This window comes from Sordaria macrospora, chromosome 2 (genome assembly GCF_033870435.1).
Source record: "Sordaria macrospora chromosome 2, complete sequence".
Classification (NCBI taxonomy): Eukaryota; Fungi; Ascomycota; class Sordariomycetes; order Sordariales; family Sordariaceae; genus Sordaria; species Sordaria macrospora.
Genome location: NC_089372.1, coordinates 4,830,759 through 4,844,662, shown reverse-complemented (window position 1 = coordinate 4,844,662; position 13,904 = coordinate 4,830,759). Strand labels below are relative to the sequence as shown.

Here is a 13,904-nt window from a genome sequence, read left to right as displayed (position 1 = left end):
CCAAGATTTAGTGTAGATGTAACAGGATCTCGGTAACCCCGCAGTTGAAGGTAGTAGTTTGACAGTGTCCTAGATAGGTATGATGTGGTGGTGGACGAGACTGAGCAGTGAAAGTTGCAATTCACTTACAACAGACTTCGGATGATAGTGGCAGTTATCGAGATGCAAAGAGATGGAACCTGAGGTGTGCCCCACCAGGAGAGAAGGGCAGAGGACAGAGAGAAGCGGACGGAATGCGGGATCAAACTTGACACGAAGAGGACCTGATGCAGAGTTATGTAGTCCGGCGGGAGACGCGCTTGCCTTGATGCCCGTGAATGTTTACACAGGACGGAGCCTTGCGGTCCCGGGCCGAAGGTGGTACAAGCCTGCTCACAGACGAAAAGTCCCTGGTAAGAAATCGCTGGTTCGCATTTTGGAAAGTAGACGGGTGGTTCTCGGGTGAACCATTTCTGATTTGTTCAAATATCTTGGATAGCTGGAATGGTTGTAAAAGGTAAAGTGCAGCACGAACCCCTCCCGGTCCCAACTCTCAGCTTGTGTCCCAATCAAGTTACCGCTATGAACCCTAACCACAACCCTAATAGCACCGTGACATTCAATGGCCCCACTCCTCTCGTACGTAACCCGAAGAACCTTACCAAGAAGTTCCTGGACAATGGCAGTTGTTTGCTGCAGCTTGCCATGCTTAACCTTTTTGATGCTTGTGAAAAAGAAAGGCAATTCATACGTCTGCTGGAGTAGTGGGATAACAAAGGGGACATGAGCATCCTATGTGGCGATCTTCACAATACAGGTACCAACTGATAAGTCACACTACCTAATGCGGACCCACTTTGAGTACAGCGCTGTCTCTGCAGTGACTCTGTCGCCAGGTCCTGCTTGGTTTTTTTTGCCGTCAACGGTCACGGTGCTTGCCGTCAAACCACAGGGATCGATTTTCTTGTCTGTCTGGCAAACCAGCAACTACAACCGGACGACATAGCACTCTCAAGTCACTTACCGCCTTCGACTTCTCCAGTTGATTGTGGACTTGATTGTATCACCTATCTTTAATCATATCGGGCCAGATATCTCCGGCCCTGTTTTCCTCACTCAATTTACGAGCCCCGACAGAAATGGACAGCGGCGCAAGCGTAGGTCAAGTTCTTGTGGGTGTCATTCGCCGCGGCCAACTCTTCGGCTTCAACTTTTTCCTTTTCTGCAACGCTTGAAGCGGATGAGTGATTTTCGAAAACACAAAACACCAAAATTTTATCGTGAAAGGAAGTCGACACTAGCGTCGCAAATATGCCCCCCAAGAAAGGGACCAAAAGTAGCCAGGCCAAGGCCCAGAGTGCCCCTGCGCCTGCAGCCGCTTCATCGTCGGCATCTCAGCCCGCCTCCAAATCCAAAAAGGACTCCAAGAAGGCTGCTGCTGGCCCATCAGACGGCGACTTTATTGTCTTCAGCAATTCCGACAAGGACCCCAAGAAAAGGGGCGGAGCCAAAGCCGGTCCCTCCAAGCCCGCAGAGGAGCCTGATGCCGGGCCCCCGAAGCCGACTATTAAGCAAATCATCGGTGGCCAGTCTTGGACCGGCAAGCTACCCGTCAACCTTCTTTCGGAGCACTGCCAGAAACAAAAGTGGGAGAGGCCTGACTACAACACCCACAAGACCAACGATGGTTTCTCCGTCTTCGTTACACTAAGTGCAAAGAACCCAAAGACCCAGGAAGTCACTAAGCTGCCGCCATTCAAGCTGCCTCCCAGCCATCTTCACCTTATCTACAGGCCCACTGCTCTCGAGGCCAAACATGCCGCCGCCACCTACGCCCTGTACCGCGTTTGCAGCATGAAGAACATGCACATGACGCTCCCACCAGACTATAGGTCGCTCTGGAAGGAGTTTGAGGCCCTCAAGAAGCAGGATGTCAAGGAGGGCAAGGCGTGGATGTACGAGGCCGACCCTTTCCAGGCTCTGAGAGAGCGCGAGGAGGCAAAGGCGGCCGCCGAGAAGAAGAGAGCTCAGCTTCAGGCTGCCAAGGAAAAGGCTGCGAACGAACCCGGTGTTTCCTTGGCATTCAGGGGCAGCGGCTCCGGAGGCGGAGGAGGTGGCGGCGCCCACAATGTCATGAGGGGGTGGGCCAATGTTCCCAAGATTGAGATGGGCAACAAGACTCGATCGCAGCTTGAGGATCTGCTCCGTAGGGAGACGGTCTGGAATCCGAATGGTGTGGTTATGTCGGCGTCGCAAAAGGCTGCCATCGTTAAGGAGTTCAAGGACTTGGGATTCCGCCGAAGCCATATCGAAGAGGCCGTTGAGGAGTGCAAGGACAGAGAAGAGGCCTTGGAATGGCTCTTGGTCCATATTCCTGAAGATGATCTTCCGAGATGGGCGCTTCCTGAGAAGTATAGCGCTGGTGTAACTGTGGCCGCCACAGATCTCAAGAGAGAGGGTGCCATCACGCGACTCGCTCAGTCCGGATACTCCATTGACCTCTGTCGCAAACTCCTGGCGCTCCATAACGGAGATGAGGCGAAGGCAGCAGAAGACCTGCAGAAGCTTCTTCTGGCCAGTGGCTCCGAGTCCGCTGATAACTCTTCTGCGGACGCAGATGGTCTAGACACCTGGAGGGATGCCGATGAGTGCTGGGAAGAGGAGATGGCTACGTTGGAGGCATGCTTTGGGGACAAGTTTTCCAAGATTTCTTCAGAAGTCTGCGAGATCAAGTTGGAGGGCGTCAAAAATGGCACTCTGACCAATGTCAATGCCTGCGTCCAGTTCCGCAAATCAGAGCAGTATCCTACCCAGGTCATTCTGGCCATGGTAGCCGCTCTCCCGTCCTACATCAAGCTCAGTGTTATCAAACAGGCTTTGGCATACGCTCTCACTTTGGAAGGCGAGGAGATGAAGATTTTCTACGTTGCCAGCTGGGTCCAAGAAAACATCAATGAGATCATTGAAAAGCCCGGTCGCATCCGCGAAGTTGCTGCTGTGGCATCCGCAGCTTCGGAGGAACCCAAGAGGGTCGTTAAGCGGGCGCGCAGAGCCCCTCGTTACCCCAAGCCTATCAACTGGTCGCCTGATCCTCGTAGCACGGAGGAGTGGCGTGCCAGAACGGAAACTCCCTCTTACAAAAAGATGCTGTACGCACGACAGAATTTGCCAGCCTGGCAGGTACAGGACTACCTCGTTCAGACGGTCTCGGAGAATCAGGTCACTATCATATCTGGAGAAACAGGTTCCGGAAAGTCTACGCAGTCCGTGCAGTTCATCCTGGATGATTTGTACAGCAAGGGACTTGGAAAGGGCGCAAACATCATTGTCACCCAACCTCGTCGTATTTCTGCCCTGGGTTTGGCGGACAGAGTCAGCGACGAGCGTTGTTCGCAGGTTGGTCAAGAAGTCGGTTACTCGATCCGTGGCGAAAGCAAGACGAGCCTGAACACCAGAATCACCTTCGTCACCACTGGTGTGCTGCTCCGGCGCCTCCAGACCTCGGGTGGCCGTGTGGAGGATGTGGTTTCATCGCTTGCCGATGTCAGCCACGTGGTGGTCGATGAGGTGCACGAGCGCAGTCTCGACACTGATTTCCTGCTTGCCATCATTCGCGATGTCTTGTACAAGCGCAGGGACTTGAAGCTCATTCTCATGAGTGCCACGCTCGATGCTGCGTCTTTCAAGGACTACTTTACCGTTGATAATAGGAATGTGTCGGTTGGTCTTGTTGAGATTTCTGGCCGCACATATCCTGTCCAGGATTACTACCTCGACGATGTAATCCACATGACCGGCTTCAGTGTTGGCAACAGGGGCGAATACTACTATGACGATAACGCTGGCAGCAACGCCAAGGAAGACCCCAATGCTGACCCCATCAACAAGATCATCCAGAGAATGGGCAGCCGCATCAACTACGATCTCCTTGTGGAGACCGTATGTGCTATTGATAGCGACCTTGCCGAGACCCAGAAGTCTGGTGGTATCTTGATCTTCCTGCCGGGTGTTGCTGAAATCAACCGTGCCTGCAACGCTCTGCGAGCAATCCCATCCCTCCATGTTCTCCCTCTTCACGCCTCCTTGGAGACCAAAGAGCAGAAAAGGGTGTTTGCAGCAGCTCCTCCTGGAAAGAGAAAGGTGGTTATTGCCACCAACGTCGCCGAGACGTCCATCACTATCGACGATATCGTCGCAGTCATCGATAGCGGTAGGGTCAAGGAGACCTCGTTCGACCCGCAGAACAACATGCGTAAGCTCGAGGAGACATGGGCCTCCCGCGCCGCCTGCAAGCAGCGTCGTGGTCGTGCCGGCCGTGTCCAAGCAGGCAAGTGCTACAAGCTATTCACCCGGAACATGGAGATGCAGATGGCCGAGCGTCCCGACCCCGAGATCCGGCGTGTTCCCCTGGAGCAGCTGTGCTTGGCCGTCAGAGCAATGGGCATCAAGGACGTCAGCCAGTTCCTCTCTCGTGCTCCCACGCCGCCCGAGGCCACAGCCGTCGAGGCATCCATCACCATGCTCAGGCGGATGGGTGCCCTCGATGGCGAGGAACTGACCGCCCTCGGTCAGCAACTGGCCATGATCCCTGCCGATCTGCGGTGCGGCAAGCTGATGGTCTACGGCTCCATCTTCGGCTGTCTCGACGACTGCGTTACGATCTCAGCCATCTTGAGCACCAAGAGCCCCTTCGTCTCTCCCCAGGAAAAGCGCGAGGAAGCCAAGGAGGCCAGAAAGAGGTTCTCCCAAGGCGACGGCGACCTGCTCACCGACCTCCGCGCCTTCCAGGAGTGGAACGACCAGATGAACCAGCGCCTGGGCCAGAGCCGGGTGCGCGCTTGGTGCGGCGACAACTTCCTCAACTACCAGACCCTGTCGGACATCGCCTCGACGCGCTCGCAGTACTACTCGGCCCTAAAAGAAATGGGCATCATCCCGTATAACTACTCCGAGTACAACAACAATAATCAGCAGCAGGGTAACAAGTCCATGGCCCTCCTGCGCGCCCTCACCGCCTCAGCCTTCAGCCCGCAGATCGCCCGGATCCAGTTCCCCGACAAGAAGTTCGCGGCGTCCATGACCGGCGCCGTGGAGCTGGACCCGGAGGCCAAGACCATCAAGTTCTTCTCGCAGGAGAACGGGAGGGTGTTCATCCATCCTAGCAGCACCCTGTTCGATAGCCAGGGCTTCACGGGCAACGCGTCGTTTATGTCGTATTTCACCAAGATTGCCACTAGCAAGATCTTTATCAGGGATCTTACTCGTAAGTGTTTTGTCTTTTTTTAAACTGGTACTTATATCGGTTTTTTTTTCTTATAGTATTGGGATACGTACTGACACCGTCGACAATAGCATTCAATGCCTACACTCTTCTCCTCTTCTCGGGTGCCATCGACTTGGACACCCAGGGCCGCGGTCTCGTGGTTGATGGCTGGCTTCGCCTCCGCGGATGGGCCCGTATCGGTGTCCTGGTGTCCAGGTTGAGAGGGTTGATTGATAAGCTGATCACATTGAAGGTCGAGAATCCGGCGCTGGATGTCGAGAAGAATGATATCATCAAGACGGTGATTAAGCTCGTCGAGCTTGATGGTCTTGATGCTTGAGGTGGGAGTGTCCAAATAACAAAAAGGGGGACGGGACGGAGACGTTTGTTGCATGTAAATACGGCATGGATGGTTGTATGGGTAGAAGGGAAGCCTAAGTCAAAGGTGGGGACAACGGGTATTTTTGGATTGTAACCGATATATAGTCACTTTCTCCACACGGGTTTTCCTGGTGAGATTCCGGGTTTTTCTTTTCTGTGAGCTGAAGCCTGAAGCTGGAGGTAATATGCATTCTATAGGTCCTGTTCTTTCCCTATGACGTTCTGTTGTTCCGGATAAAAACCTCTCCAAGCCAAGCAAGACACACTCCCTCGCTCACTCACATCTCTCTCTTTAAGCGTCCATACTTATGTACACCTCCACTTCTCACTCAAGAGACCTTCTCGTCTCACCGTCGCCACCAAAAAGTGTATTTAGTGTCTAGGAGCAGCAACAGGCTCCCACGACTGGATCTTGGGCTTGACACTATGAACTAGTTATCAGCACACACACACACCCACGCACCCGCAGCCATACTTAGAAGATCGTGGAACGTACGTATTATAAGTCTTGAAAGCCCCCATCTGCGCCGTATAGTTGGGGTTGTGCACCTCGGGGGCCCAGGGCCTCTTGGGCGCCTGCGTAGCGATGGGATCCTGCGACGGCACCGTGTCGATGACGTACGAGATCCAGGCGTGCCACAGAGGCTCGATCTGCGAGGGGTCGTAGTCGTGCTTGGCGTAGTCGACCCAGCGCGTGCGGAGGGGGAGTTCCTCCTGGTTCTCGAAGAACTTGTTGCCGAACTTGTCGACGCCTACGAGGGTGCCGGCTTTGGTGTCGCCTGTTTTGTAGTCACCATGTTAGTTGCTGGTTGGTCTGGTGATGATGGTGTTGAGGTGGGTAGCCCTGGAATTGAGGGTTGGTCAGGGGATGCGTGGCTCCATACCGATATGCTGTTTGTGGAGAGAGCAGCAACGTGGGTGTTAGTAGCTGTAGCTTTGGCTGCTATATATGTAGGACTCGTTTGTTGTTCGCCGGAATGTCGTGGTTGGGTCTGGCTGTATGGACTCATTCGACGGGAGATGACAATGATGGGTGTAGACGTACGTTCATTTGGTGCCAGGCATCCTGTAATCACGACGGCCTCTCGTTAGCGACGGCGCATAATTCGTTATGGATGGATGAAAACGATACCTTCAAGCCAACCTTGCGCAGGTTGCGGATCGTTCTGGTGATGGTAGACATGGTTGTTATTCTTGACTCGCGGAGAGTGGAGTCAATTGCGATTGTGCGCCGTGGAGTGTAGAATCAGAGAGGGAGCTCCTCCGGGGTTGCTGTCGTCGGCGATGGCGTCTGTCGGGTCGGTCGTGGAGTTGAAAGTTGGAGTCGCAACTGGCGGCTGACGCAGTGGATCGAGGTGGCCAATTGCAGCTGGCAAGGAAGAGCTGAGTGGGAGCTCTGGCCCATGACATCCTTCAGACGAAAATGCCAAGGCGGGCCACGAACAGCCTTGTAAACTCCCCACAACTCCTTCCCGTCAGCGGGCGGTCATCCCGCGTCTTCAGTGGATTGGCCCGGGGTCCAGGCGCCGGCTGTACTGTACCGGGTCGCTAGGTCATCGGCGCGACAACCGATGGAATGCCCGCATCCAAAAATTTGGCCGATCTAAACGGACAAGACAACTTCGACAAGAACATCCCGATCCCCGTCTTTTACAGAAACCCCCCAGCTTATTGCGGATATGCTGGCAAGGAGTACTTCACGATGCTGCACCAAGCTTAGAGCACCGCCTTCGCGGCTCAGTTTACGAGTAGCCAGGCCACAATGCCGACAGTTCTCCTCGCCGTCTTCCGGGGCGTCACATAGCACCGGTCCGAACACCTCCAGCGCCGGCCTGCTTGCGCCCTTCACGAACGAGCTCGACAAGATCGCCCCGTCCTTCAGGATCAACGGCTCCCAAGTTCGCGTTTTACAAACACCGACCGAGTTCTACGAGACCCTCAAGGTTCGACAAAAAAAGGCTTGTCTTGTCAGCTAGCGGTGCTGACTGATAGCCTTCCCACTCATCAGGAAAAGATTCGCAAGGCAGAGAAGCGCATCTTCCTCTCGACCCTATACATTGGCAAGTCGGAGAAGGAATTGGTACTAGATCCCTTCGATCCAGCGCATTAGAGTTGCTATGTGCTAATATAACTGCGCATTTCCTCAGATTGCGACTCTCCAAGAAGCCCTCCGCGCGAAACCCGATTTAAAGCTCAGCATCCTCACTGACGCCTTGCGCGGTACTCGTGAAGCGCCCAACCCATCATGCGCCTCCCTTTTGGCGCCCTTGATTTCCGAGTTCGGCCCTGATCGTGTCGAAATCCGAATGTACCATACACCAAACCTCACCGGACTCAGAAAGAAGCACATCCCCAAGAGGATAAATGAAGGATGGGGACTACAGCATATGAAGTTGTACGGCATCGATGATGAGATTATTCTCTCTGGCGCAAACCTCTCCAGCGACTACTTTTCAGACAGGCAGGATCGTTACCATGTCTACTCGAGCAGGGACATCACCGAGTACTTCTCCAACCTTCAGACGGCCGTTTCATCGCTGAGCTTCCTCGTCAAGCCCTCTTCCGACCCGTCCGGCTTCGAACTAGTATGGCCAGAGGATAACTCAGCCATCTCCCCCCTCGAAAACCCAAAGAAGTTCGTCACCGAATCGACTGCACTCGTATCCGGCCTCATCTCGCCAAAGACAGCACCACGGACCGCACTCGACGACACACCAGCCGAGAAGCGCGACACCAAGGTCTACATGCTTGCGCAATTCTCCCAGCTTCTGTCGCCCGACACCTCGACCGAGCTTCCCGCCGTCAGCCATGTCCTACGGACTCTAGCGGCTCCAGAATACGCCAACTCGTCCTGGACGTTCACAGCCGGCTACTTCAACCCTGCGCCCTCGCTGACCCAGCTCCTCCTGGGCACCGCTTCGACGAACAACGTGGTCATCACCGCCTCACCCTTCGCCAACGGCTTCTACCAGTCCCCCGGCGTTTCCGGTCTGCTTCCTGACGCCTACACCCTCCTGGCGCGCCGCTTCGTCCGCGCCGTGCACGAGTCCAAGCACCGGGGCACCACGGTGCTGAAGGAGTGGAGGAAGGGCACGGTTGGTGAGCCCGGTGGGTGGACCTACCATGCCAAGGGCCTTTGGGTCACCATGCCCAAGAACGAGAACCCTAGCATTTCCTTGATTGGTAGCTCCAACTACACCAAGAGGAGTTATTCGCTCGATTTGGAAGCTAATGCACTCATTGTGACGGAGAACGAGGACCTGAAGAAGAGGCTGGGCGAGGAGCAGAGATGGTTGCAGGATAATACGACGGTGGCGACGCGGGAGGATTTTGCAAAGACGGAGAGGAGGGTTGGGCTTAAGGTGAGGATTGCGATGATGATCGTGCAGCTTGTTGGTGGAGCGCTATGAACAGGGACCTGGGGAAGTTGAAGGGAAGTGGAGTCCCTGCGAGGTATGTACAATAGTAGCGGTGGTGTGTGTGACATGTATGATGAGATAAAGGTATATACCCCCATAAAATGTATCATTAGCGAGAACTTGACGAACTTGACCTAGGCGATTGATTTTCAACAGTTCACCTCATAAGATGAAGAAAGAAGAGGCATCTCCTTAACTTGATCTTCTGGCGGCAAGCACGGGGCAATGGTGTCTCGGTAACTCAGCTCCTGAGACGGAAGCTTTGAAACACCTCCAACACGCCCCCTGGAACGAGAGAAAGGAGGATCGACCGCTAACGGACCGAGAATCATTCATGGGCAGTTATCCCAACCGGAAACCTTAGGTTTGCATGCACATAGGAAGAGCCGCATATTGATATCAGTTACGAAAGGACGACATTAATCACCAGCCGCCATACCTACTCAGCTAAGAACCAAACCTACCACCTGCGAACGAATTGGCCAGAATCATTTTACACCGACATCCCTCACTATGGTCGAGTTTAGCACCAGGAAGGACAAGGTCCGGATTTGACCTGCGGACCGCTGCCGCCGCCACCACGGCCGCTTCGTTGACCACCCGCCCCGGCTATACCTGCTCCCGAAAGACAGAAACGGACTGAGATCGGCATGTTCGGAAAATAAGCAATCATGGGCGCTGTTCTAGACCACGAGTCCACAACGTCCAACGGCCATTATATACCCGTAGTCAGATTTACAGACATACCTCTAGGTAAGGAAATATTCAACGTGGCGTTGAAAAGGTGTGTATGAACTATCGCTGTGGTCGGGTCGGCAGAGTTGGCTTCCGCGCCTCTCTCGATGAATCCGACTGAGCTGAGAAAAAAGTGTATGATTGCCAGGAGATAACTTCAACGAACGTAAATCTGCAGGTAACATTGTGACAGTTGGGTATGGTATGCGTTGCCGGTTCAATCAAACAGATAACGAACTAGTTTGAGGGTTCCTGAACTCAGAAACCCCACAAGTTGGCAAGTAGAGCAAGGTTAGCAAGGATCCCAAAAATAACTTACCTACCCTGTACAACACCTCCACCATTTCCATTAACACAACCGGCATGCGACAACCCGAGCGTTTGGGACTCCGGTCCCGGGGTTCTTCCGGTCGTCACCACAACCTGTCTCGCAAGTAATCAGATCCGAAACAAACATGAGCAACTTGGTTAGTTTTCGCCTAGTTGGGCCTTTTCTTGTTCGGCTAACTTCGCTGCCGTTTCTTGTCCACCCACCCTTGCTTTGAGCCTTGGTTGACTGGGAGGTCCGCTCATGGGCCCCAACGTCAGACATGTTACAGAGTTGCAATGGATCCCTTCTTGTTCCCAATTAGGAAATCCTGAGCTCACTTTGAGTTTCCTTTCCGGTCTGCGGTTGTAAAGACACGCGTAACCCGACCGCCCACGAAATGGGTAAGAGGAAAACAAATTGAAGTTGTTGGGCCGGAGATAATATCTGGATGGTTAACAGTATTGCGTCAATAAAGTTCTGATGTTGGTAAACCACCTCATTCATGTCTTTCTAATTTTCCTCTTACCTCTCTTCCATCTTCCATCTTCCATCTTCTCTTGTTTCTCATCATCTTACATCCCGAACCACCCACCGAGAAAGTCTCTCGCCTGGAGTGTGATTAGCATGTCCCCATCAAAGACTCATACCATCCCCAGTATTGCCATCTCTTTCGTCGATACTGGCATGTCTCCAAGCATGTCACCCTCACGTTTCCCTCTCCTCAACTCCCCTCTTCATCCTGCCAGGGTCATGACCCTTCGTCGTCAGCGGCAAGAGAAATCTTCATCCAAAGCAGCATTGATGTCAACACTCCGAAAACCACTCCTTCACATCATGGCAGTCCTCCTTCTCGTCCTCTCGACAGGGGCGGCCTTTCTCAGCCAAACAGGCACATCATCAGCTTCAATAACCACAACCATCATCACAAACCAACAACAGCAACAAACAATCCCACAACCACAACATCAAATACCAGAAAAGGACACACCCCAAAACATCTGCAAAACCCACGACCAACCCAACCCCCTAGTCTCCCTCTTCCCCAACAACGCCACAGGAGTGCTTAACGCGACACTGGCCATAATTCCCATCCCGCTCGCTCTCGCTCGCCGCCTGGTTCCATCGGGGTACTCCATCCTTGAATCAACCTATCGATCACTACTCGGTCCCGGTGGATTTCCGGAGGGGATGTACCCCGTTTTGTTGCAGGCGGCGCACGATCATGATATCCAGCTGAAGGCGTATGGGATTGTTTTGGATGATTTTTCTGTATGTTCTTTTTTCTTCTTCTCCCTTTCCTCAAGGATGCCTCTCAGGATGATCGAAGCGATGGTCGATGAATGGGTGATGATGATGATGATGATGGCTGATGCTGATAATAATTGATTAATCAGAGAGTTGGTTTCGAATTCCCCTTTTTAGATCTCTCCGGCGACGGTTACTCCTCCTACCGCTGGGCTCCGGCACAGCTAATCAGCGCTGGGAATGACATTGCCATTGACGGCTCGCGAGCTTACGGGACGCGGGTTTCGCCGGCGAGGTTCGAGCCTGAGTGTGAGGCGTATCAGACGTTGGCGAATGGGAATACGTATTTCAAGGGGACCGCGATGACCGCATCTGCGTCCGGATCTGCCTTCGGTATTAACTCCTCTGTTGTTGAGGACGACAATGCCGGTTTGAGGAGAAAAGATGATGAAAGGTCGATAGAGCTGGAGATGACTCGTCTCATTTTCTCCTCTATCAGCCCTGGCAGTCCATACCCATACCCCTTGGACTTTTTCAAAAACATCACCAACCAACCTACCTTTGCCAGCTCTGGTGGTGGCTGCGATAACATGATCCGGCTCTTCGACACTTCCATGTCTAAGGGGAAATTTGCGCCGGTGTCGGTGAGAGGGAGGGTTAAAGCGGTTAATGTGTTTCCGTTTGTTGAAGGCGGAGAGTTGGACTTGGATTCGGAGTTGGACTTCGATCCATCAGAAGGCTCGCACTCGGACGACACCAATGGCCGAGGAAGGCAACGGAAATGGGAATGGATTGATGTGTACGGGGTGCAAGTGGCCACGCCGTTTGTCGAGAACAACTACTTGGATTGCGAGGCGATGAGTGGGTATGAGGGCTGGACTGCCCCAGATGAGATGATGTTGGATGATTTATGAGGGAATGTCAGCAGTCAGAAGCAAAAGTCTTTGAGGCCGGGGAAATGATGAATGAAATTGATACGGAATAGTTGATCTCGATGAAATGACTCAGTGCGACCGAAATCTGAGCTAGAAGATGATGAGGGGGCGGCGGCATATAGAAAGTGCTCACCTTCCTCTTGCGGCTTACGACGTAGTTAGGGAAGGCGTGACTATAAGATGACTGCCACCCCATCGCAAACACTAGACTGTCAGCTTCACTCTTGTCTTTTTAGTGGAAGACGAAATAGGCCGACGATATTCAAACACCAGAAACTCGCCAGCTTGACAGAGCGACCGGGTCGAATGATTGCGATATCCATCGGCATGTCGGCGTCAACTAATCAAAAGATTGTTCCCCCGTATGGGGAGTGGAAAAGTGAAATTACCGCTGAAGCTGTGACCGCTGGGAGTTGCAACATCACTTCCCCCAGAGTTTGTGTGAGTATAATATGATTCCTGCAAACCACAAAATCCGGCCGCTGACATGCAATTCCGCAGCCTCGAACGGGAAGAGTTCTCTCCCTTTAATCCCGCCCAGATGGATCACAGACGATTCATGAGCTCAGATTCGATAAGGACAACTTCACTGAGACTGTTGATATCCTCGCTAAATTCAACGACAGTGCTTCAACATATCTCTATGAGTACGGAGGGTTGCAATACGTATTGTGGCCTGGCGAACAACTCAAGATCATCTACTCCGATGCGCGCGCCAAGACAGTAGGCGTGCTGGTTTCAAACGACCAAGAGAAGAGATGGGAGCGGCAGGTCTCGTTCAAGTCTGAAACACACCGGTACGGCGATTTCGACTGCCATCCAGGTACACCATGGGTTCTGGCCGTCGAAGAGGACCACACCTATCCCAAGCCGGAAGACGTCAAAAACAATGTGGCCCTTATCCACATTGAGACCGGCGAGGCCAGGCATCTTCGGGGCATCGGGCAGCACGACTTCGTCGCTTATCCGCGGTTCAACCCTACTGATATGACACAGATTTGCCATATCCATTGGGACCATCCTAACATGCCGTTCTGGGGAGCGAAGCTGAGCGTGATGAGCCTTGACCTGGCCAGCTCAACCATTTCAGAGGCGAAGATCGTTGGAGGCGATGACACATCCACGGCTGCAGAGCCTAGATGGGGGCCAGGCGGGCAACTCTACTTTGGTTGCGACAAGTCCGGCTTTCGTCAGCTGTGGAAATATCACAAGGGTGATAGCGAGCCAATTTTGCTACCGGGATGGGAGGACGCGGAGTTCGGGGATGCGCATTGGGCTGTGGGGGCCCAGAGTTACGTGTTTCTGACAGACAAGGTGATCGTTGCGGCCCCGGTTCGATTTGGAGAGATGGAATTTGTGCACGTGAACTTGGAAAACGGCATCGCGACAAAGTTGGACCTTCCTTTGACCAACGCCAGCATTCGTATGTACTGCCTGGCACGGCTTTCAGAAAACTCGGTGCTCGCCGTGGCCAGCGGTTATCGCACACCACCTGGTGTGTACCGTTTCAACATCTTGCCGAATCTGACCGTCAAGTCCGATCTTTTCGTGTCATCTGTTAAATCTCAGTTGCCGGAACAGTTGTTCTCATCGCCGGAGCATATTTGATTCACAACGATCGAAGAGCCGCACAGGGA

General features: G+C 53.3%; 4 protein-coding genes across 4 annotated transcripts; 3 read left to right on the top strand and 1 right to left on the bottom strand.

Moving 5' to 3' along the window:
- Window positions 1-1,290: 1,290 nt before the first annotated feature.
- Window positions 1,291-5,582, top strand: SMAC4_03214 (uncharacterized protein; the record flags this gene model as incomplete). Its single annotated transcript, XM_003349577.1, has 2 exons — window positions 1,291-5,242; window positions 5,332-5,582. 2 exons carry the CDS (start codon window positions 1,291-1,293, stop codon window positions 5,580-5,582), a joined length of 4,203 nt encoding a protein of 1,400 aa, XP_003349625.1.
- Window positions 5,583-5,760: 178 nt separating this feature from the next.
- On the bottom strand, window positions 5,761-6,931 carry SMAC4_03213 (uncharacterized protein). The gene is made up of 5 exons (XM_003349576.2): window positions 6,756-6,931; window positions 6,669-6,689; window positions 6,508-6,514; window positions 6,120-6,402; window positions 5,761-6,047 (listed from the first exon to the last, which is right to left on the bottom strand). The coding sequence occupies exons 1-5, from the start codon at window positions 6,804-6,806 to the stop codon at window positions 5,996-5,998; spliced, it is 414 nt and encodes a 137-aa protein (XP_003349624.1). The 5' UTR covers window positions 6,807-6,931; the 3' UTR covers window positions 5,761-5,995.
- A 247-nt stretch (window positions 6,932-7,178) lies between these two features.
- Window positions 7,179-9,197, top strand: SMAC4_03212 (uncharacterized protein). Its single transcript, XM_003349575.2, has 3 exons — window positions 7,179-7,566; window positions 7,632-7,703; window positions 7,771-9,197. Exons 1-3 carry the CDS (start codon window positions 7,303-7,305, stop codon window positions 9,031-9,033), a joined length of 1,599 nt encoding a protein of 532 aa, XP_003349623.1. The 5' UTR covers window positions 7,179-7,302; the 3' UTR covers window positions 9,034-9,197.
- Window positions 9,198-10,921: 1,724 nt separating this feature from the next.
- SMAC4_03211 (uncharacterized protein) lies at window positions 10,922-13,875 on the top strand (the record flags this gene model as incomplete). Its single annotated transcript, XM_003349574.2, has 3 exons — window positions 10,922-11,356; window positions 11,482-12,197; window positions 12,894-13,875. The coding sequence occupies 3 exons, from the start codon at window positions 10,922-10,924 to the stop codon at window positions 13,873-13,875; spliced, it is 2,133 nt and encodes a 710-aa protein (XP_003349622.2).
- Window positions 13,876-13,904: the final 29 nt, after the last annotated feature.

Coding starts and splice junctions, on each gene's coding strand:
- SMAC4_03213 (XM_003349576.2), bottom strand. CDS start 6,806: ATGTCTACCATCACCAGAACGATCCGCAACCTGCGCAAGGTTGGCTTG. Junction 6,690..6,755: donor TGCGCAAGGTTGGCTTGAAG/GTATCGTTTTCA, acceptor TCGTGATTACAG/GATGCCTGGCACCAAATGAA. Junction 6,048..6,119: donor GCTTTCAAGACTTATAATAC/GTACGTTCCACG, acceptor ACTAGTTCATAG/TGTCAAGCCCAAGATCCAGT.
- SMAC4_03212 (XM_003349575.2), top strand. CDS start 7,303: ATGCTGGCAAGGAGTACTTCACGATGCTGCACCAAGCTTAGAGCACCG. Junction 7,567..7,631: donor AGTTCTACGAGACCCTCAAG/GTTCGACAAAAA, acceptor CCCACTCATCAG/GAAAAGATTCGCAAGGCAGA. Junction 7,704..7,770: donor GCAAGTCGGAGAAGGAATTG/GTACTAGATCCC, acceptor GCATTTCCTCAG/ATTGCGACTCTCCAAGAAGC.